This window comes from Leptopilina boulardi, unplaced genomic scaffold, assembly GCF_019393585.1.
Source record: "Leptopilina boulardi isolate dan_hultmark-lab unplaced genomic scaffold, ZJU_Lbou_2.1 LbouV2_123, whole genome shotgun sequence".
In the NCBI taxonomy this organism is placed as follows: Eukaryota; Metazoa; Arthropoda; class Insecta; order Hymenoptera; family Figitidae; genus Leptopilina; species Leptopilina boulardi.
The window spans coordinates 1009819-1035834 of NW_026137667.1; the positions used below are offsets into that span (position 1 = coordinate 1009819).

Here is a 26016-nt window from a genome sequence, read left to right on the forward strand (position 1 = left end):
TTCTAAACAGCGCCAATTAACCGCGGATGAAATTATTATGTTTCCAAATTATATTTTATAATCTAAAACATGATATAAATAGTTAAATAATAGATATATTTTAATATACATTAATACATAAATGTTTTTATAGTTGTTCCGGTTTTTGTTTCTTATTGCACTCTGCGAGTATTATAGGTGTGTGCAGCTGATTTAGTTCATTTGCATATGATTCCTCAACATATGTATTATTATTATTTTTTCAAAGTGTTAACAATTTTTATATTATTCTGATAAGGCTCTTCTTTAAAAGGCGAAAGGGTGTTGTATAAAACAAATTTTATTAAAGATCGGTAGAAGAAAAAATCGCATTTTATAATTACAAAAGTAAATTGATCGAACACTTTGACATTTTTTTAATTACATAAATATTATAAACAAGATTATATTATAAAAATGTCGATCATAATTGAAATAAAATTGTGAATATATTTTTAATTCAGTCTCTTTGTTTATTGGTCAAAAATTTCTTTGTAACATAAAATATTCTTTGAATGTGACTTAAAACAATTATAAATTTATTAAAGAAAGTATTTTTGACCAATAAGCATATAGAATGAAATCTTTACACACACTTTTAGTGAACAATAAAAATTTTTTTATTTGGTAAAAAATGAATATATCTTCCAAATTGCAAGGAAATAATTTTAATTACACGAAACTTACAATTCGCAACGAAAATTTCGTTGACAGTGGTATATAAACTCGAAAGGTTTTTTTTTGGCAACATTGTCTCTAAAAATCGAGATGAGATCTCGATAATCGTGCAACTTCCTATTTATTTACCGTTACTTTACGTTTTACAAAATTACTTCCAATACATGTATTGTAATATTTGCTTCTGGAGTATTTAACAGTATAATTTTTATTTTACATTTTGAGAAATTGAATAAAATTAAAGTTGGGAATAATTATATAAGTTGTGCATTATTTTTTTTAGTTGATTGTTACATGTACACTGATGATGTTCCTATTCATAACATTTTTTCTTAAATAATACACAAAACCTGTTGATTCCTTCTTTATTGCATGAATTTTCGATTATCATGGCCTGGGTAGACCTGTCGAATCACTCTTATTCATTTTTATCAAGGATTCTACCTTGAACAATCCGATAACGGATAAGAAACCGTCATTTGTTTCCTTTCTAAATGTGAATAAAAGAGGAAGCTCAAATCAGATGATCATATCAAGTCTTCTGTATATGGGAAATACGGCAGAAGGACATAGAGAGCTGGGTTTCAATGATGGGAATGGTGGAACTGGAATTTGTGGAGGGTTAGAAGAAAAGTAGGGGGAACTCACGCTGGAGAATTCTCTCCGACTATTTCTGCAACGCCCCCATTCTCCATGGCCACGCCTTTCTTCAAGCTGGAAAGTCTAATCGTTTCTTCCCATTCATGGACCATATTGCTGTTCGAGTTCCCTACGGAGTCTTTTCGCTGCAGTGTCGTTGTTTCCGTTTCCATTGTTATTTCCCATAGCTTCACTGTCACTACATGCGTCTTCGGCATCAGCCACGACACCTTCCACCTCTTCTTGTCGTCTCTTGGCCGTCGCCATTTCCGCTGCATGTTTCTTGCGCCACTTTGTCCTTCTATTCTGGAACCATACCTGTAACATATAGATTATTATTTACTACTAATGATATGTAAGGAAATTCAGTGATTTTTCAAAATTAAATTTATCATCATAATTATATTTAACTGATGTTTACAACGTCAGACGATCATCTAAAATGTAATTTTTAATTTCTACTAAAAGGGTATACGTTTTACTCTACATATAAATTTTCTCACTGAATCAAAATTTTCGGTCTACAATTAATCGAAGCTTTCCTTCTATACCCTCCAACATTCTAACACGACCGTGTTCTAATTATACAAGAGGTGGCGGATTAGCCAGGGACAGGATTAGTGCGACATACTATATTATATATTAATAAATTACATATATGGCTCATCTCCAGAAACTGGTCATTTTCGAGGGAGAATTTTTTTTAAGTAACTGGAAATTCGATTTCTTTTATCAGTCTCAGTTGACTAACAAATTCTAATCTTATGTATTGAAATTCTGAAATTTAAATAGTTTTCTCCAGCATTTAATTGACTTAAGTGTCTATTAACTTATAACTTGTTTTTAAACTCCTTTCAATAAGATATTAATAAACACAGACAAAAAATTTTTATTCTAAAGTTTGAAATTTTTTTTAATTAAATAAAAACCTTTTAACCAATGTTTTGTTTAAATTAAAGAAAATTAATTTTATTTTATCGTTTAAAAGTTTATAATTTGAAAATAAAAAGAGTTTTTATATGAAGGCAGTTTATTTTGTAATCCGTTAAGACAAAGAGCTTTATGCATTTAATTTAATTATACTTTCGACTTGGTGGTCATTGAGCAAGCCTGTAAACTCTCAAGGAAAAAACAAAGAAGAATGAAAAGAGGAGGAGAAGTTAAGTTAGGTTAGTAAAGTGTAGTAGCACAGTACTGGCTGGGATCATGGATGCCCAGTGGGTGCAATCGCTTCTCTAGTCTGTGCTCCACGCTCCCTTGGCGCCCGTAACGTTAATTAAATACATTGTTGTGGGGACACGGACTCCAAGTACGTATTTTAAGCTTTATAGGTGCAGAGGGGCACCTTAAGTGAGCACGATTCCTGCGTAGTCAGACGGTTAATTTTATACAGATATTCTATAAAGAAAAAGATTAAATTTCCAAAGGCTAATATCTCTATATAGTTATGATATAATTAGAAAATAATTAATTTTTTTGTTGAGTTATTTTAATGATTATAATTACCTATTAGATCCCTTCAGTATGTGATCGATTTAAATTTAATTCTTTCATAATTGGTGATTTTCCTAACATTGACCTCTCCACAAATAACATATTTATAACTAATTGAAGCTAGCATGTTTCGCAACCATAAACAAAGCTAAGTCTACTTTATCAAGTAAAGTTTAAAGGCCTCAAATAAGTTTTATAATAGCAGCAGAGATTGACAATAATGTATTGAGAAATACATTTCCTCATACAAATTTTCAACTCATCAAAATACCCTTCCAAACGACCTAAATTTCATGTATTAAGACCGATGCAACTGCTTCTTTGCGATTCCATTCCAAAAGTTCTCCCAAAACAATTTTGATCGGGCAGATGATAAAGGCATGAGATTCATAATCATAAGAATCTCATGAAGTCGGTATCAAAGACTAAAAGTTGATGAACGTGTACTGTGATATCGTCTATTTTGTGAAACTAGTTTCGTGATTGAGTTAATTAAGAAACAATTTATACAGAATAACCATAATTTGATCTTTAAGCAATATCGCGTATAGTCCTTTCGTCATGATGTGATCTATATTGACTATTTTACATAATTGAAATGTAAAAGTTTGAACTCAATTTAGTGAATGACGAATTAAATAACCTTATGAAAGTTACAAGAACGAAAAAATTGCAAGGTTGAAATGTTAATTAGATTTTCTATTCAGTGACTAGCCAATATTACTGAACAGAACAATATTTAAACCTAGTTAGGGGTATTCTAGTGTTGTATTAGTACTTTTTTTTACTACTGTTAGGATTTTTTTTTCTAGAAGTAAAATAATATTTAAATCAAACTTTTTTAACAAAATGTATATTTACATCTTTAACATTACAGAAAATATTACTTATAAAATGAATATAAATGTATCAATGGTGGCGTTGATAGGTCATCGAAGAGAACGCCTGAAAAAAGTGATTTCACGGTTGACATGATTGACCAATCTAAAACACAAAAACCAAAAATTTTCTTAAAATATTTGATTGTAGGTATTATTCTTACCAGATTCAAGTAAAAATATATTAAAATTTGACAAAATAAGAGAAATTTTAAAATTTATTTATCGTTTTTTTATTAGAAGAAAACTATATGACTTTTTAAATGTAGAAAAATCTAAACAAATGTAAATTTTATAAAACACGCGGTTTTAAAGAAAAAACAGAGTTATATTTTTGATACGCGGTGATCCCTTTCGTATTATTATCATTAAGGCTTCATAACTCAGGTATTTCATATAAATTGAAGATATTCTCCTTACACAAATAATCTAGAAGCCATAAATTATCTGAAAATGTAAAAGATATGTTTATTTTTTTGTACACACACACTAGAATACCCGCATTAAGGCGGGGGAAGTTATTTTTGGGAACCGGTTTTTTAGAAAAATTTTGACTCCATATTGAATTAGCCATTTTGAATTTTAAAAATTCGTCTACAGATTTGCAATGAGCTATCTAAAAAAAGAGTAACAAGTTTCAGGCAATGTTAACAATATCTTGATTTTAGTCCAAGAAATTGGATCGCTTGGCCTACTATATATGTTCATATAATGTACATATTGCAAGGGTAGGGTTTTTCCCCTAAAAAAGAATTTTTGCTGACATATATAGAAAAATACATGTCAAATATTTTTCAACCTAGTATATGTATATCAAATTGAGTCGGTATTACAACTTCACATAATTTTTTTTTAAAAAAATATTACTTTTCAACAAAACAAATTATTTTTCAATTCGTTGTTTTTACTTGTTGTTAATTTTATTTATACACATAAATAATTATTTATCATTTTTCTTTATTTGCTATTTTAAATTTCCTTTATACCGTGTATAACATAATTTATTTAGTTTCTTTATTAAGTATTCCGCATTAATAACATTTTTTTCAAATTAATAACCCAAAATATGTATATTAAATATAAGTAATAAATTTGTATGAATGAAATAAATTTGTCTAAATTCAATGTAATACATTTTAGTACACGTGCTAAAAGGTTTTTTTTTAGAGTCATTCTTGCTCTTTTTTATCGCATTAGTTACGCACACGTTGCTATCGTGTTGGAAGTTGCACCCCCCAGTTATCGGTACACAACTGTTAGATTTATTAAATCAGGATTATCTAAGACTGTTATATTGTCCTCGAAAGCCACGTATAAAACCACATCTATAACTGCGTGTACCCATTGTACATACTAGAACGTCCCCTTTAGCACATCCATGTTCCCTTTTTGTGAAGGGACGAATAATGCAAAGTTTTCTAATGCAAAGTTTTCAAAGCGCGTAAAATCCTCGTTCCGATAAGCGCCCAATCTTGTTGATGGGTGACGGGAATTTATTATAAAGTGACTCGAATATTTCCACCACACACCTCATTTACCCTATTAAGATGCGACAAATTGTTCTTGTACTTAATTTTAATGTGTTTTAGAGCAGAAAAGTATAATTTTACATTCTAGTTATTAAGGATTAGACTGATTTTGTATGTTTACTATACAAAATGATTGGAATAGATACATCCATACTTGAAGGCTATTTTAACAAAAAATATGTGGATTTTTTTCTATTTTACAATCATAAAACAACAAAATTATAAAATAGATCATTTTACCATAATCGAGAATAATATTCAGAAATATTTCCTAAGACATAAATGCACTCGGATCATTGAATGTTCAATGTACTGTTAAAAAGCGTAAAGTAAGCAGTTTATACATTTATATATATATATTTTTAATTCACATGACTTATTTTAACTCGATAATTTAAAAAATTCTAATTCCATTTTTCGAATTCAAAGTAAGTTTGTAAATAATAAATAAAATTAGTTAACAAACAAATAATTTTCAAAGACTTTAGTAAAGTGATGCACAATGAAAAAATGAAGATAAACACTTGGACACAAGCGATAATGGCCTCCTCTATATTCTATGCTCGTATTGCCTCCCCATACCGACATGTTACCTACAGCCCTCTCAGTCTTTACTCGAAGATCAAATGGCTTCACCGATTTCTGTTATCTCCAATATTCTATTTTTATTCTGAAATCAAATTTCACAAGAACAAATTTTATTACATTTTTTCCTCTTCTTCAATTTAAGGTATATATATATGTTCTTTTATCTCATAATTCAGCAGAATTTTCATAATTTAATTTAAAACTGATGACGTCCTATAAGTATAATGATTATTCATAAATAGTTAGAATTAAATCCCTCCATATTGTATTATTGTTGGTAGAAAATAAATGATCGTGGGAAGGTAAAAACTTTGAATAAAGTCAAATGTGTATCGTCAGGTCAGGAGAGCGACGTTTCGTTGGCCAGGTTTGCCAACCTCATCAGGCTAAATTTATTAAACACAAAAAAACACTTTAATATTTATACTGAGGTCTAAAGCATATTTTTTAAATTTCGTATAAAAATTAAATCAATCGAACATACCTAATTTGTTATAAAACATAACGCACATTTTAGCATGTCATAATTAATACAATATTCCACAACTTTTTTATTTTTATAAATAAGATTAAAATTTGAATGAAAGTAATTAAAAGCGAGGAAGATATTTCGACTCACCAGTTTAGTGTCAACTAAATGAATTTAAAATTTTCTCATATGCGAAAGTCAAAATTGTAGATAAGAGTGTAACGATTTCTTTTTTATGAAAGAAGTCACAATAAGTGAACATTTATAAATAAAAGGTCATGAATATACAACATACAAATTAAATTCAAAAATCATAGAAATATATATATATTAAATAAATCAGTCCTTAATACAATCATACAATCGCAAATAGTTTTATACATTTCATTCTCAAATAAAGCAAATATCAGTCAGATCATATTATTTATTATAGATGAGCTCATCATGCGAATTAAATTAGTCAATAAAATGGAGATATAATAATAATTTAGATGTAGAGAGAGATATAGACAATTTAGAGACAAATACAAATACATTGTGATATAAAATAGGGACTTATCGCTTCCTGAGAGTAAAAAGAGATTATCCTCCAAATGCAGAATATCGACTCGCGGTCTTTCTTTATAGTCAAATACTCCACTTGCAAATGAATGGTCCGGACACTTGGAATACAAGCCATTGGAGTTGACCACGAGGCGAGGAATGAAACCTCTTTTACATTGGAAGAGAACCACTTAAAAATCGCCACACTATAAGGTCGTCGGCGACGCGCTTATCGTGCAGCGATAAGTCAATCTCGAGGACAATTATAATCGTGTTGAAAAAGCATGAGAACAAAATTATATAAGAAACCTTTCGCAAGGATTCGTATTTCTACGAAAGTTTCCGAATTAGATGAATTGGCGGGTAATAATTCCCACTACCTCTCTATTCGAGCGTCTCATCACATCTCTCTCTATATATATTTCTTCAAATAAGTAATTCGCTTCAAGAGGAAAGTCAATGAACTATAGAATATAAACACTTTTTGACGAGAGGTGCAAGAGGTCTGTTTTTCTTTATGGACACGTGTCCATTCATCTGAGAAGAGGAAAAAAAGTTTTGTTTAGGGTGAATATGTCTTCCTTTCTATTAATTGTGGAATGATTGATTTTTATATGAATCATTTCTGATATTCGTCGTTTTTTAAAGTTAGATTCATTGTCCAAATTTTTTCCATTTTCCCAATCAAATTCATGTTTATAGTTGGTGCAATGTCGGAAAACCACGGAATTATTCATTTTTTTGTGTTCTTTTATGCGAGTTTGCAAAGATCGTTTTGTCTCGTCTATATATGACAAAATTTGTAATCAATAAAGCAAATTTTTTGAGGTTAGTTTTCTATAAACTAAAATATTGAGGAAAATATAAACATATAAAATTTTGTGTTAACTGTATCAGTTTCTAAATATTGTATATTAATTAATTTACTAGTGGTATTTAATTCAATATTATTATTTCTATAGTTATTATCGTTTTTAATAGCAGGTTAAAGACAAGTAAAAAAAAGAAGACAAAGTTAAAAACAAGGTTTGTATATAGAATTGGTTATATCAAGGTTGATATAAAAGTTGACGTATCACTACAGCAGATTTCAAAAAGTATCTTTTAAAAGTACATCCATGACAAGCAACCCAAAAAGTCAATATTCTGTCGACTCATAACAGTTCTTTAAATAAATCAATAACTTTGAAATATTTTATTCAAATATAAAGGTCTAAAAATTGAATTTCTGAATAATTTTAAGCCAAATGTATGTGTCAAAATCACATAATAATAATCACATAATAAAAAATTTTAATTTTAATAAAACTAGATTAATAACATGTTTATCGTGTTCATTAAATACGGAAATTATGTAATTGAATACCACTAGTCTAGCGCATGCAAGATTTACTCGAGAGTGTACAAGAGATGCGGGGAGTGAAAGAAGGGAACGCCGCCTGCTGCTGTGATTTATCATACTAAGCTGTGCCATACCATGCTACACATTGACATGCCATACCATTGCCGTTCGTGCATGAAATATCATGATGATACATTTGAGGGTAAGAGGTCTTCACTCGTATTAATTGACGTCATCGATATTGATATTCGACAAAGAGGAGATTATATTTAGCCGTATACACATATGCCCCTACAGAGTCAATCCTACTTTCTAATATCAAATATAGAGAATATGATGCAGCACTAATAAAGTTAGGGAAATAATATCGATTTTCATAACGAATTGTTATAATCTTTTCCCGCAGTCTATGAGGACTAAAAAACGATAAAAAAAAGATACAGAAACATTTGTAAAAGTAATATACAGTAAAAAAAATTAATGACAGTTACTGTCATCAGAAGCTTATTCATCCGTTATTCTCAAAATTAAAAATTCTCTTTTCATATAAATTCCTTTACCCAAAATAAATCCGACGGAACAGAAAACTTAAAATATCGTTCACTATACCTATTTGTATAAATAATTTGAAAATTTATTTTTAATTTTATAATCAATTACTCTAAAAACAATCGAGTAATGAGCTAACAAGTTTAAATGAAAATTACGCAATTTAAATCTTAAAAACTTGATGACAGATTCAAAATTTATGGATCACAAAAATCGCCAAACACTTCCCGTGAATTTATAGAGCTAATAAAATGTTGGAAAAACTCTCATTTTAGCCAATCCAGTTAATACTGATCATCGAAAGAGGGTGAAACATTGGACCGCGTTGACTGGCGGAATAAGGCACTTGTGCCGTGAGCAATATAAAAAGTAGGAAGGAATTACGAAGTTACAAAACGCGATTAGAAAAGGCAAGGGATTGTAACAATAAAAGACACGTTTTTTCGATTGCAAACCGTGAAGCGCCGTTGTATTTAATCAAAATTTAAATATTTATTAAATTTTTAACCAAATACTTAATTTGTTTGTTATACATCTTTATTCTAGAATAATTATAATTAATTATACTCTATCAAAATGTTAATGGAAAATCTTGAAGATTCTCTTTGTTACACCAAGGAAAATATATAAAGCTTTTAGTCGAAGTCATTAAGAGGGTGACAACCATCTAATGTGTTTACGATGAGTTATAATCTAATATTTTTACCGCATGGTATTTATTTGACACAAAAGAAAACTGTGTTGTAAAGAATTCTGAATAATTCACAAAAGAACATTATTATTGAACTGGAAAAAATTCTTAATAGATTTATCAATTTTCCTTTACTATAGTGAATTATGCTCAATTATACATTATACTCAAGTATCCTCAACTGTACTGAAGCGATTCTTTGCATTCATTGGTCCTAATTGTAACATCGTTATTTCCTGCGGAATAATTGTAATAAAATCACCAATAATTATTGTCCAAGATTTATATTAAATCTATTGTGTTGTTTTATATGACAATATAAATTGGCTAAACAACTATTCGAATTACTTGACAAATTTATAAAAAAAATCTTACATACGTATAACAGTTCAGACTTTAATTGAAAAAATTAAAAAAATTTACTATTATAGTTAACCATAAATTTTGATTAGTGATTAGTGATTAGTGATTCTATCATTAAACGTTATAGTATGATTTCCAAAATTATTAATATTAAATTAGATGATTTTCTCAAGACATGACAATTTCTTTTTGATAATACATACGCGTGCAAATTCCGTCTCATATAGAATTAAAATTAGTATATCTTCCAGACCACATCTTCTAAACCAATTCGTCGTCGTTATTAGTGATTTAGTGCGATATCTAAAAAATGGATGATTGTAAACCCATAATCTCCATAGGGAATTGAATATCTAAATATTATGTTAATTAAATTAACAAAATAGTCAATTTTGTTTCTTGAAATTAATATTAATATCCAATTGAAAAAAACCTAATAATAACGATAGTTGAATTTATTGATCTACTCTTTTTTCAATTTGCTTAGTTATTCTTTTTTTCATAAATTGATTTAGAAGGACCATGATAAAAAATTTAGCAAAGTTATTTCTTTTCTCTCAATACTGAATCTCAACTTTTGTATATGTGCATAAATGTGTGTGCGAAAAAAGAATCAATTGGTAGTATCAACAAGAGGGTGCATGTAAATATGGCCGACATATTTCTGAAAATACGACGAAAGTTAGGATCACAAGGTAGCCTTGCTTCTCTGTTCAATGCCTGATACATATATGTATATATATACTTGGAAACGAATCGCTGCTTTTCCAGGAAATCCGAGGTAATTGAATGCCACCCTTCTTTTTGTTTCACTCACACTCTGCAGTTCTCTCCTAGGTTCTCTCACGAACCCTCTCTTCTCCTCAGCCCTCCCTACATCCTCTCACCATTCGCTCATCCCCTTGCCATCACTCACAGAGCCTTGTAGCTTTCAATAAAAATGTAAATATGGCGGCTTGAAATGAGCCAATGACAGCGCTACATCGACTCAGACTTTGTGGGCATGAGCGTTGCCTGGTATACACACACAGGGGTTGAAAGCTTGAAATGCGAACGGCAACTTCACTGAGAGTTGGGAGTTACACTCAAGTGGTGGGGTTGCAATTGAAATAGGGCTTAGTAGATGGTTGTATTGTAGAAAAGGAAAAAACGAGAGCAGCTTGTAGTGGTGTTGACGACGACGACGACGACTTTGTCGTCAGTGGCGGCAGCAACTATGTCTGACGAAGCGATGATCGCTGAGGATTTCTACAAAACGCATTACCACACAAGAACAAAATATAAGGAAATGAAATTTCAATTCATCATATTGGTTTATTCTCCTGCCTTTTTAATAATTATACAAAATATTAAAAAATAAATAGTTACTCAATTATTGATCCAGGAATAGAATTTTCAGAACCACATTTTCAAAAGAGGATTTTTGCTTGTCAACCTTTTATTTATTCTATTTGAAAAAAAGGTTTTGGGATAGTAGCGATTCTACATTACTCTTTGAATAATCTTTTTTTGTGATTCAATTTTGTGCAAATAATTTCAGTATTTTCGAAGTGGAAATTGTTATCTTGATCATGTACGTGGATGACTAAGGCAGCTAGTACTTCTGTTATCAAGTCTGCAGTTTCTTTTATGATGATAAATTCTGTCTTTAATGTAATTACTTGTTTCACCAATATAACAGGCTCCACATTGACATGGAATATTATGAACAATGCGATTCCTATATTGAAAATTCCTAATATCTTTATTTTTTGAAAAAACCTTAAAAGGATCTTTCTCATAAGAGAAAACGACTTTAACATCATAGTCTCTATAAATGCTTTCAAAAAAAGATTTTAATTCATTTACAAAAGGTAAAGCAATAATATTGCTTGTATCGAAAGGTGTTTTTTGTACTTCAATTGAAGAGAAGAGTTTTTGAAATCTAATATTTATATGTTTTGATAAAAAAGATGAGGGATAATTATTTTCTTTAAGAGTATCAAAAATAAAATTTAAATTCTGTTCATAAAATCTAACATTAGAGAGTTTAATTGCTCTGTCCAGCCAGACACTGTTTTAATTTATTTAATTTTTGAATTCTGAAATTTAATTTATAAATTTCAGACCATATGTCAAAATAAAAGTGTAGATAAACACGGATATAAAAATTGGTTTTCAAATTTAAGAACTGATGTTGAATCCACTGATCCTTGTAAGATCAATAATTCTACCTTATATTCCTGAGATTTTATAATCTAGTTTACCCAAGAAACTCAAGATTTCCGTTATCTTTTCCAAATTAAAAACACCTAGTTACTGTATCAATAAAGGAATTCCAAAATTTGTTATATTTTTTGAGGTGCCCACCTCTGGTATAGGCATCGTGACGCCAAGTCGAGATCGAAAGAGATGGTGAAATCTTTCTGAAAGCCATGCTGCTGGCGATCAAATGGTCGAAAAAGACTGTTAATCTTGATAACCCAGAAAAGATAGCCAGGCGAAAGACATAGTGGTGGATACTATCTTCTTAATCTGTGCAATATTTGTCAGTAATCCATTTTCCGGATTTCCACGATCAAACAAAGTGATTGACACAGAACGATAGTTACGGATTATTTGCGGCTAAGGTTAAACCAATTAAAAACTGTTTATTAATTGTTTACTATTTTTTAACATATAAAAAGTACATTTTACAATAATTGTGGGAATTAAAAATTGCTATTTTAAATTTCCTCGAGCCATCAAAAACATCCCTAGAACGTCTGCGTAGGATTTCCTGAAATATATCCTCTAACACCAACAAATTATATGATAATCCTGAGCAATGATGCTTGGGGTACATTCGATCGTTTCGAATTTATATATAAAAACATTTCGATTATTTTTTTATTTATATAAAGACTTACCTTAACTTGAGATTCAGACATGCCTAAGGCATATGCGAGTTTAGCTCGTTCAGGACCTGCGAGATATTTTGTTTGCTCGAAAGTTTTCTCAAGGGCAAAGATTTGCTGTCCGCTAAACGTTGGCCTCGTGTGTTTTTTTTTCCCACCCTCATGTTCTCCAGTGCCGCCTCCACCTGTCCCCGCCATTGTTTGTTGACAACCTAGCTGTTGGGACACTACAAAATAAATATTTAACAGAACATATCTCTTATTAATATTTTTTTTATTATTTCAAATATTATGATCAATGTTAAAAATCACTGTACAAGATCTTGAATGCCTTTACAGTTCTATGTAAGTTTACACTTGAATCAAAACTAGATTAGAAGATCAGCTGCTGAAATTGTACAAAAAAATGTTCAAGAACGTGTACAGGAATTTTTAACAGAAATATAGGCATGCAGGTTAAATTGCTTTCTTTATATTTAATTTTAGCGAAAAATATCATATCTATAATAATTTTATTTTAGTGTAAAATTTGAATTGTTTTCGAGCAGTGTCGCTCCAGTCGACGATAGCTGGCACGCATGTTCCGGTTACTATTTTCTAAATTTTAATGATCGCTTTATGACTCGAATCTATTTCCTTTCAAATGAGACACACTTGAACATCACAGGGTGTCAAACACCCAAATATGCCCTTTATGTAATTATTCGAAAGTGTTTCACAGCCCTTTAAAAATGAACGATGAGTTGAAAATATTGAAATAAAAACAAAAATAATTTATTCTCGATTCAAATTAAGAATAATTGAAGACACATTTTGCATTCGTTTATTAATTAAAATATAACAATATTAATGGAGCTTGCCGTTAGCAATTTAAGAGAGGGAGAGCGACTTTTAGAGATGTGGATTCACTATACATAGAGAGAAGTGTACGAAAGTTGTGTGTATATATATGAGTGCATGGTGTAGATAGTAACACAGAGAATAGAGGGGTTCCGAGTGTGGGTTGTGGCACTTTAATTTAATAAAGCAATTTGTAACGGAATACGAAACGAGGCAATAATGGCCAGTCGGCGAGAAGGGTCCTAACGAGCTGCTTACCACATTTCACCCAATCCAGATATCTTTTCTTCGATACGTCATGTACTTAAGGCCAAGGCCTTAAATGTATATAAATTTTTGTCACTAGTCGGTTTTAACTGTTTTACTAAAAATACACTATTGTCGAAATTATATATTTGGATCCAAATAGATTAAAATATATTAAAAAGGATTAGGATAACTGGATGAAACTAAATTAAACGGAGTTAAAAAAATTCCTTTTCATATATCTTTTAGGAAACCTAATATTACATTCACAAGTCTGAAAAATTAAATTGAAAAACTGGGAAAAGTCAGAAATTGATTTATTTCTTTTAATTCAATAAAAAAATATATTTATAATCAAGGAAATTTGTAAAAACAGTTTTTGTTTGTTGCCGCCATAATTGTATCACAGAAGCAACTATAACGCGCAGTGATCTGTTAAAATACTCGTGAATTGTCTAGTTGTTTCAAATCGATTCAAGCGTTTCTAAGTACTTTTAATTTAAATGCTTTCGTTACCCGCCAGCTTTCATTACCTCGGTGTTTCCCCTAGAGATCGTTAGAAAAACAGGGCTATCTATTTTTCCGTATATAACAGTCCTTGGGGGTTTTAGCTTAAGAATTCCGATTTTTTTTACACACACTAACGCAGTAACAAATTTCTTTTGAAAATGAAGAGAAATTTTAAATTAAAAAATTCATCTAAAATTAAATTCTAATAAAATAATTAAAAAATAATTAAAAATAATAATAATTTAAAATTTTAATAATTAAAAATAAGATAACTTTAATTTTTTAAATTTTATTACAATATTAGGTTTAAGAAAACTATGCATTTTTTTATATTTTTCTGTATCACTTCTTTTGAAGCTATTCAAAGTAAAAATACAGCCTTTCTGTGAGAAACATATTTTTTTCGTGTTGCTTGGCTTGGCTCGTATAAAGCTTGGGTCATCCTGCAGTGGTATAAGCCGATTTCAGGGAGACCCTTCTGCTATCGAGTGTGGGCATCGTTTAACTAGACTTAGGGGTGCGAGTCGTTTTTAGTCAGACACGTTTTCTTTTAATCATCATACATGCGTTATTGCATTAAAATAAATAAACCGTTACAAGTTTTTGAAGTTTTTTTTTATTGAGAATCTGAAGTCGTATTACAATAAAAATTGATAGCAAGTTCTATATATTTTTACTTTAATGGATTTGTAGAAAGAATAAAATTAATTTATAATTTAGTAAAAAATTTATTAAAACTGTTCTACAATTACTAACATGTCTAAAATTATGACTGACATTGAATTTAGTATCACAATGTAATAAAAAGATTACAATATTAATTACATTTAGTTTCATAGCGCAATATAACAAAATCAGAATTTATTGATCTACAATTGTATAAATAATAATAAATTTCACCTGCAACAATTAAGGGTAGAAAATAAGAAAATACTGTCAACAAAAAAGTATTGTGACTACGAAAACAAAAACCGCTGCCAAGTTGAAGTATGAATTTTTATGTGTTCATTTTATGAACACTTTGCTTCCTTATGGAGATATGGAGACTATAAAATAGATGCAATATATTAAAACTTACATGAAAATTTAATAACAAAACAATATCAAGAGTAACGTTTTTAATTTTTAAACATATATAAATTATAAATAAAAGATGATAGTTTTTGTTTGGCCTAATGGCTTTTTAGTAATTTCAAGTCTGTATAAAATGACGCGTTTCAACATATTTTCGTGTCCTCATCAGATATAATATTGTTGTAAAACATTTAATTATTAATATGATATAATATATATATGACCAAACACATGATTATTACGTCGATATTTGGCGCCATCGCCATTTATGTTTGTCGAATGAAAGTATCGATCGCTGTCGATACGCGATGTGCGTCGCAGCTAACTTCAGACTGATGCTTTCTTGTTGTTGAAGTGTAGAACGTAAGTTTCATATTGTTGTTATGATAAGATGTGCACATAATTATTCCATGAAGTTATTTGTAAAAGATACAAAAAGTTTTAGATGTTGAAAAATTAGAAAAAACAAATACTCTATATGAGAATGTTATTGTGCGAAGGAAAATGCAGCCAACATTAAACTTCGTGAATGCTAGAGTTGCCAGGAACAACTCCAAGAGATAAGCTCATGGGAAATGGAAATTAATCGTCTTATAGCAGAAATCGAGCCAATAAATCCTCCGTGTCCTCCATATATCGAGGCGGACGTCGTTCGATCTGCGGCCTGGCCAAATTTAGCTTTGGTAAAGTTCGTAAGCGGGGTTCATTTCGGCATGCACTTTCCTTTTGGTGACTATATACGAAAATAGGTATTGCAATTGGAAATTTTTGGATATTTTGGGACATTATTAAAAATACGTTCTAAAGACATCCCTAGAACATCCCAAAAATGTATACCCAAAAAGGCATTCTATAGATGTCAAAAAGAAAGAAATAAAGACGACCTAACCGAGCTCTACGTCTGACCTAAAGACTGTTGAAGATATTACGAAGAAGTTCATTGGCCATTTTTAGGACATGTTTGATGTGTGTCAAGTATTTGCAACTGTGCAGAACAAAGCGAACGCCGCTTTAGATTGACCAGCTAATGCAGCTTGCTTTGCCAGGCAAATACTACTTGGGACCCAAGTTGTGTTAGCTTTAATGATATTGTTTCGTTCACTCAGGCAGTTACTGCTTGGGTCTCCGGTTATCATAGCCTTTTTTTCTCTCCGTGTAGAACATACTTTGGTCGTCCTTTTTATGTCTTCGGAACGTTGACGCAAAGTCCAAAAACACTTTGGAGTGTTCTAAAGTTATCCTAAAGACGTCTTGGTACCCACTAGGTGATTGCCCCTCTTAAATATAAGCCTCATCGTCACTCAAGTCTTTTTGTAACGAACACATTTAATAAGTAGTCTTTACACCTGTGAACAGAAATTGCAGAATGGTGAAGAAACAAATTAAGACTCAACAAATTATTTCCATTTAAATTAGAGTACATATACGAATAATAATTAACATACCTTTAAAAAATCGAGGTCGTTTTTTTACAATGTAGAGAAGAGGCAAAGGTCATATTAGCACATTGAAGAATAGCGCTGTTTACATTGTCTTCTTTCGTGGCAATATTCTCCTCTAAATTTAAAAGTTTTATCCGGAAGGCACTTATAAAACAAACCAGTCTCGTTTAGGTTGTAAATATTATCTGGATTGTATCCCTCGGAAATAGTTGGCGAATTTTCAGTCTATATTGATCACTTATTGATCCAAAGATTTACTGTCCTCAGATATGTTCTTTAAGACTAAACTATATCGGTTCTTAAAACTGCCTAACAAACCATTCTAAACTTCTATATTTTTGTCGCAAAATCGCCTTCCGTTTAAACGTGTATAGAAATATTTTTATCCGGAATTTGTCTGATTTATTCCAAAAGGTACTTTTCGAGATAACAAAATTCAACTGAAAGTTTCCTTCTTTTTTGATGACTTTTAAAACATTGCTATTTTACGGCACCTTTTTCTTTTATTATTCTATAAAAAGTGGACTTCAGTTGACCAAAATCATTTATTAAAACTTTTCACGATTTTCCGATCTCAAATTGTCACAATTTGGAGATTTTCACTCTCAATGAAAATGATTTAAGTTTTTGCTTAGACGTCTTGAGAAGCCGACATTATTTTTAGAATAATAGAATATATCTGACGTTTTAAAGTTATTCGGTGGTTTTTGGAAAATAGGATATCCATAAAATGTCTCCAGGGTATTGATTGTCATTTAAAAACACACTTTCTTGATTATATTTAGTTAGAAATTGCATTGTAAATAATTTAGAAGTGAACCGGAACTGCTTAAAAATTAGAGTATTTTTGGAATTGAGAAACCAACTCGAAAAAAATTAACATTAAATTAACTTTGTAGGTATATAAAATTAACTCAGTTTGTTTCGACTCCTTTTTTACAGTGTATAAAAATTACAATAATTTAATTGATAAAAATCAATGAAAGTTAACTTTGTCATAGTAATAGGCATCTTTTGATATCTCTTTGTAGAGATAAATTTAAATTTTATTACATCACTAGATTTTACATCGATAAATTATGAATGCCCACAACTGTAACATGTTTTAGTAACATTGTCACGCCCGTTACAATAAAATTCACTCAAAACAATTAAGATAACTATAATAAGATTTTGTAAAATCACGCCTGAATCAGTAGAACACGTGACTGAGCAGGCATCCCCTTTTAAAAGCATAGATCACCCTCACAGTTGCACATGTGGTTGTAGCAACTTAAGAAGGGAGATATGATAGCTTGTTCTGCTGAGCGCTCGTGTCTGCTTATATTACATATATGCGGTTATGTTCTTTCTGCGTGTTTTTATCGGGGATAAAAGTATCGTAAAAGATCATATTTTTTCATAAAAATTGCATAGAAGAAGATTACTTTTTGGTCCTACGTTATATATTTTTTTGTATATTCCAGCTATATACATATTCCTCGTTCGATAAATTAAATTCTACTTTTTAATAAAATAAAGAAAAAGTCCATAAAATTTCTTTGGTCATAATATTTTGAACTGCAGCAAAAATGAGATTATACGTTTCTAAATGACCTGATGAGAGAGTTCTGTATAAATTTTTCAATCTTTCTAAAATTGCATTAAATTTTGATTCAAATAAAAAATAAAATAATTTTTATTCAAGCAATTAAATAATTAGAAAGTAAATAAAGTAATTGGCGTTGATGTCACGATTATTAATTTTTTATTACTATTAGTGTTTTATGAATTTTTTTAGTCGTGTCGACTCAGAAGAAATCGAAATCCTACAGTCAAACCAAGAGCTAAATGTGCCAAGGCAACTTCAGCCAAAACATCGGCTAAACGCGCTAAGGTAAGAGAGTCTTCGCCATTGAGAACGTGGACGTTTGCATTCTTTCTTTGCAAATTGTAATACCACGTAAATTGACATTCGCAAACTCTATCAAATACATTGAATGTGATCGGCCTGTGCATTTGAAGTTTGCCAAAATGCGTACCAGCTAATGACAATGCAAGCATTGTAAAGGGACTAAAAAATAATATTTTCTGGTTGTTGTTTTGCCGCTGAAGATTTTTGAAATAAATAAATTGTTACTTTTTTCTATATCTGAGGTGGTTTTAATTCATTTTTCATATTTTTAGCAGTTTTTTTGTCCACAACTGAACCAAAATTTTTTTTTTGATGAAAATAAACGATTTAGTCAATTTTTAACAACATTTTTCTAAACGACGTAAATTATCAATATTTAATTTAATTTTTAAATAAAAATTAGTGTTTTATTTAATCTTGTACTTACAAGAATGTAATCTGGCCCTCCACGCTAGTGGGTCGCTGACCAATCCTTGTAAACCAGGCCAATAAACAGATGGATGTCGCTGTTCTGTACGTTGTTGAAATTGACTAATTCCTGTGAAAGATGTAGAATTAACTTTTAGAAGTAATAATTTAAATGTAAAAAATATTTTTAAATTTAAAAGAATTTGAAAAATGAATACTTGTGGAATATGTTCTCAAGGTTTGTACGATTTTGTTTAAAGGTATTGTAAATCTTTGCCTAATATAAATATCATTATCCACTGATGGATGTTCACTACCAAGAATTATGGATATTTTTGATAAACATTGTCGTAGTGTTTGGAGATTTAAAAAAATGGAAAACAAGAATTCGGGTAAAGACGTTTAAGGGAGGCATACCCCAGTGCCGACGCTGTTGGGAGTAAACACGTTGGCTCCCCAGCGTCAAGATTCAGTGAAAACAGTGCTGCAGTATTACTAATGTCACAAGGGAGACAGATTAGGGGGACGCTCAGTTTTTATCGGTTCGACAAATCATTAAGGAAATAGATGGAACTAGGAGATGAAGCGTTTAGAGCCTCTCTAGTGTTAGCAGCGGAGGAAGTTGGATTCCGTCTGACCTAGGCACTGAGGCAATCGAGAAGGAACCCGAGAAATACGTGAAGCTTAGGCAGGAAGAGGTTGAATGTCTTCAGAGGATTGAAGAAAAGATAGCAGATTATCGAAGATGGTAAAGTCTTGCGAAATCCAGAAAAACGTCAGCAGGACTGTTAAGAACGGACTAAAGACTCTTCAGAATCTTGTTGGTAAGGCAAAGGTAAAACATGTCCTAGCTGATAATAAAGACAGTCGCCTTAGTGATCGAAGCACCGAATCCTGTCTAAGGAAGAAGAAGGCCACGACTGGATCTACAATGGTGGTCCGAGTTGCATCAACCGGAAAGACGTATGCCGACGTACTGAGCAATCTGCGTAGGGAAGTAAAACCAGACTTAAACCACACGTGGGTCGTGGATGCAAGGCCTACCAGAAAAGGAGACCTCCTGATCAAAATCGAAGACTCCAACATGAAGGCATTTACGGCGGAGGTCACCAAAGCGGTTGGAAGCATGGGGGAGGTGCTAGGAAGCAGAAGAAAACCTAAGAAACGAGAGATGAAGCTCGCAGTTGTAGTCACTGATCAAGAAGAGGCGGATAGGCTGGAGTATTTGGAGTGCATAAAGATAGGTTTTATGTCGTTTTCAATCAAGAAAAGAGTGTGCTTGATTTCTTAATTACGGCCACATAGAAAAAGCTTGTAAGGTGGCTGACAGATCAGCTGCATCCGTAATAATCCGATCAGCCCTTGAGGAAGCGAAGAAGACTCTTGCAATGATAAGAAATGAATAGGCCAGAAAGATCAATGGAAGGATCTCGAAAGCGAGATCCCAGGGACCTTCACCCATGAAGTTTAAAGCTTGACGGCAGTTTCGTAGTGTGAGGATTAGTCTAGCCAAAGGGTGTGGTTTTTAGTGGGTCGGCCAAAACAAGAACCCCGTCATCCCCACATAACCTTGGAGCACCGGGCTTCAGGTATCTTCCTTGGATACCAAGGGTTATGCAAATTTTCCATTTCCCTTATAAAACAAAAAATAGAAATATTATTGTATATAAAACCTTGACCTACATCTAACATAAAAATTTCAAAAAATATATGAAAAATTACGAAAAACAATTAATATTTTTTAAAAAAGTAAATTTTTTACTCGTATACTTAATAAGACATATGGAAGAATATATTATCAGTGATTTGAAGGTTAACGCACTATACCAATATATAATCATCGATAACAGTGTAAATCAAAGCATTTTTTATTAAATTCCTATCTCGGCGCGTTTCAATATCTATTTTTCCACCTGAAACAAATTCTATAAATAAATGATTCGTTCTTTGAACTGTGTAACTTAAAAAAATTAACAATAAAGTTAAAAATATTTGAATCAAATAAATAATTGATTTTAACGATTTTTATTTATATCATTTTTATTTGATCTAATCTTTTTTTTAGTGTATTTTTTTAATATTGTCAAAAACCGTTTTTGAAATAATTTAAAATACGTAAAAACTCTATATGTATATACATATAGTAATAATAAAGGTTGATCGATTGGTTTCAAAGGCATATAATTTTATTTTCCCTTTGAGACTTAAAATTTAAATAAAAATTCATGTCTGCAGTTCAAATATATGAGATGTGAGATATTCATGAAATTGTAATATTTATATATACACACAGACCCTCTAACACAAAATCATAATAATGGGTATAATTATAACAGAGAGTTTAACATTCAGATTGAGTTCTTAATGGCTGCATGCTCTCTAAATTGGAATTAGTAAAAATTTTAACTAATTTGAATTAGTAACTTTTTTGCTCTTGAATTTGTTAAATTTTACTAATTCAAAAACAGAATATGAGTCACTATAATTAAAAGTATGTTAAAATTTTTACTAATTCTAATTTAGAGAGTAAATTAAGCTTTTTTGCATATATGTAAAAAAATCTTATGTTAAGAAATTTATTATAAAGACTCAACCAGGAATTTGAGACAATCATTTATTCATAGAACATATCATCACCTAAAATCTTATTAAATTCTCTTTCAAATGACTTATTCATCTTAACTACTGTATTTGAAAAAAGAATCGATATTCCAAGCGTATTCAAGCTGTTTACACTGTATTCCGTAAAGTTAAGAAATTCATGTAAAAAATGACACTTATAAATTTGTTATGTAATTAAAGTGCATATACACTACTATTCAATGACAATTAATTAATAAAATGTCCAAACAAGCTTGCGTTAATTAAATAAATTTAAGTTGAGTTAATCGTGATCGAAATTTTATATAGAATTTGAGTTAATTTAACGAATTTATAAATTCTGTAATAATTTCTAAATCGTAGTTAATAAATATTTGACTAATTATTGATAGAAGTTTTTGAATAATTCAAACAAGGAAAATAACTATTTAGTTCCATGGAACTTTGACAATTCAATTTTCATTTATCTAAAAAAATAATCTTCGATGGGATATCGAACCCTATACACTGTAAAAAATTTTGGGAATTATCACCAACTTTTTTTGGTGAATATTTCATATTTTTGGGGAAAATGTTTTCCCCAAAAAAATAAGTGATTATTTTCCTAAATTTAGGTGAAAATTTCCTAAAATTCTAATGTATATATTTTCCCTAAAAAGAGTTGGTGAAAATTTCTCAAAATTCCAATGAATATATTTTTCCCCAAAAACAAGTGGTGAATATTCCCAAATTTTTTTGAAATCCTTCTTCAAAAAAGTTAAACTTTAAACTTACTTAAGTTACAAAAAGTTATTTGTAACTTGTAATATAATTTATTCATTTCATAGATAAGTTAATTATAACTTAACTAAATAAGTATTTTTAAGTAGATAAAAATTTATATTTCTAAAGAATTAAATTAAAATTTAATCAATATTTGTTTAACAGATCTTATTTTATTTATTATATAACATAAGTCACAACTATTTTCAACGTTTGTTTCCTTTTTTTAAAGTTTCAAAGCATGTTTACATAGTTTCATCTTATATATTGAAATTATCATTTTATTTCCATGAGCCTCCGTGGCGTAGTTAGTAGAGCGTTAGACTTCTAAATCTCTCCTAATGACGCTTACGTTCGAGACCTCATGATAATATTTGATAATTTTCAAGAAAACAAATTTTCATCAATAGGTACCAATAAATAATGTAAGTAAGATATAAATGCTACATGAATCAAATTTTTAAATTTTTATTTCAATTTTTTAAACTATTGATATTAATCTTTGGGAAAATTCACTAATATTTGTGGAATATTCCTTAAAATTTTAGGGAAAAGTTTCCCCAGAAAATTTTAGGGAATTTTCCACAAAATGCCCTGCAAATTTGCGTCACTAGAATTTTGGGGAATTTTAACCAAAAAATTTTTTACAGTGTAATTTATTCGCTTGGAACTTTATACCTTAACCGCGTTGGTCTTAAATGTCTAAGATCACAGTTCTAAGCAATATATTAGGATTCGATTCCAAGTTTCGAAGATTTTTTTTAACCCTTTCATGATTAGGAAAAACTGTACATTTAAGAAAAGAGAGCTGTCGTAGTTGTTCTTAGAGTTCATAAGATCAATTATTACGAATTTAATAGTAAATTTGCAATTAGTGGTACTTAAAACTATAGTTAGTTTCAAGCAAATCGGATAAAAATAATTTGTTTATATTGAATTTTGAAAAACTAACATCAGATTCGTAATCAACATCCCTAAAAACATCCGGGAAACAACTTTCAATTCAATAAATTTAAAAATTTTGTGCACCATATTGAATTTTGAAAAACTGATATTGGGTTAGATTTATAATTCAGAAATAGCCTTTTGAAAATTGCGAATTGAATATATATATCCCTGACGAAAGCTTCTGAATCCGTCGGCTTCAGGAAGTTACAATATAGGATATAAATGTTCCAAGGATATTCTCATATTTCTGAAGCCGTCGGATATTTTCATATAAGTTATTTTAAAAATCCGAATGCTGTTAGGGTTGGATCTCAGGACTTGAATTCATTCTGATTAACTTAATATATAGTATAAAATAAAATTTTGTTCTATAAGTTATTTCCTCGCAGATGTTTTAGGATTTACGAACAACTTATAGGGATATTCGGTGACTTTCACAAATAAAAATATCTATAATATTTTACCAGATTGTGGAGCTTCACTGATTGAAAAATTTTCAATAGGAAAGTTTACATTATATTGCAGCAATTTAATATAGAAATAAAGAATCTCTCCTGACTGCAACAAGATTGTTATTAGTAGTCTCTCATTTTGCATTTTTGATTATTGCTGTCAGGTGTACCTACGATGCAATATAGAGTTATAAATCTGGATTACTATAAAGGTTGCGACGAGAAGACAGCTTTTTATAGGAAACCTATTGTATTCGATATTCACTAATGGAATTTCGAATTATATTTATAAATTCAAGAATTTTGATGATTTAACATACCACAGGCTACGAGAAAGAAGATCTGTTTTGAAAATATCAAGAACTTGTTAATTACAAAAATCTTTTATTATTAGAGGAGCAAGATTATGGAACAAATTACCTAATGAGATAAGAGATGAAGCATCCAATCAATATTTAAAAATGTATATTTTAAATTATTGTTTATCAGAGTGAATTACGTAATGTAACTTTATGGTAGTGTAATTAATTCTAAAGTATGTTTCATTTGCGATATAGATTATTCGACTAAGAGTGAACTTTATATTTCATAAGCTATATCATTATTATTGTTAAAAATCATCAATTGATATCACACTAGAATAATAAATTTGAAATTCACAGGAACCTGTGGAAGTTGTAAATCCAGTATGCATTGCATAACGAGGTGCAGCGAGATGTGGAGGATGAGGTGTTGTCGTCGATAGTCCTTGGGGAGTTGGTACTGAATTTTGTGAGTGAGTGGCTGTCGGCCTCGAGAGAATATTATCAATACCATGTGGATTGCTGCCGACGGACGTTATTGAATTAGCGGGACTATGTTTGCCACTTTCATTTGGTGATGTTTGATCCTGAGATTGTCCAGAAACACCAATTATTTGAATACCACTGTGCTGCTGTTGATGATGACTTCTCTCCGCCATTGAATGTAACGCCGCCAATGGTTGATTATTTAACATACCACCACCGGCAGCACTAAGATTTAAAAATTGAAGAACATGAGGCGACGCTGCAGCATGAAAATCATGTAACCAAGGTGGTCTCGATGGAGGTGGTGAATGACTCGACGGAGGCGGTGGCGAACATGAACCCAATGAAGAACCTGCTGAAGAACTTCGATCACCATCCATATGACTGTTACGCCTATGGGCATCACTTATTGATGACATGTTGATGCTGTCGTCAATAACCACAGCACCAACTCCACTTGATAAATGTAAATCCACGTTGCCTCTTTTACAGAAGCTATTATCGATAGTCAAGGAGCACACCATTTCGCACCACTCATAATTTGAATTTTATCACAATAAATTACCTCAAGTTAAAAACTACCCTTTCACTAAAGATTCACAAGTTTTTCTTTTCAATAATTTTACAAATCACACAAAATCAATTCACTTTATCACATTTGACACATATAAAAAATATCCTGTTTTATCCATATATAGTCAACTATGATGCACGAAGAGTAGAATCATTTTTGATTTGAATTTGAAAATTTAATTTTATCGATCCTAATAGATTTTCACTGACAGTGAGTTTAATACGCGAAACCGGGGAGAGTGTCTGCACTCTTCTAGTGGTGGAATCGACTTCCCGCTTCATGCTTTGGATCATGCCTGGTCTGAAAGCACGGGATAGGTGGGTGCATTAGTTGGCGTAGTGAGTGTGAGGGGTGAGGATTGGTCTATTGCTTAAAGCACGAATGATGGTTAGTGGGCGTGGCTATTTTGCGATTGGTCAACGCTACGTGCTTTTTGGAGAAAGAGCGTGTTATGGGCGTGGCCTTTCAATCTCACGTTATCTTCTTGTTAAGCGTCTTTCATTGTGTGTTTAAACTGGTAATATATGATCCCAACTGAATAAAACAAGAGCTTGCCAGTTTCCTCCCCCCTTTTCACTAACACATATACACTAAATGCTTGTTTCAGTTGCTGGCTGAATAGTTTGGCTAACACTATTGCTAAATGTATACGTACATTCTTCTCTTCATTTACCTTCATTACAAATAAACACTTAACACTGCTTAATCTAATGAGCAAACGAAAACATTAACTAATCCAAAAATTGACAGTCAATTTCACATTAATTATTATTAATAATAATAATAATTCAAATTGAGGGAACAAACTCATTTTTCATTA

General features: G+C 30.7%; 1 protein-coding gene across 1 annotated transcript; it reads right to left on the reverse strand.

The window, feature by feature from the left end:
• Positions 1-75: 75 nt before the first annotated feature.
• Positions 76-25518, reverse strand: LOC127291066 (homeobox protein Nkx-6.2). Its single transcript, XM_051319980.1, has 4 exons — positions 24501-25518; positions 19091-19201; positions 12670-12884; positions 76-1653 (listed from the first exon to the last, which is right to left on the reverse strand). The coding sequence occupies exons 1-4, from the start codon at positions 25144-25146 to the stop codon at positions 1438-1440; spliced, it is 1188 nt and encodes a 395-aa protein (XP_051175937.1). The 5' UTR covers positions 25147-25518; the 3' UTR covers positions 76-1437.
• Between the last annotated feature and the right edge of the window lie 498 nt (positions 25519-26016).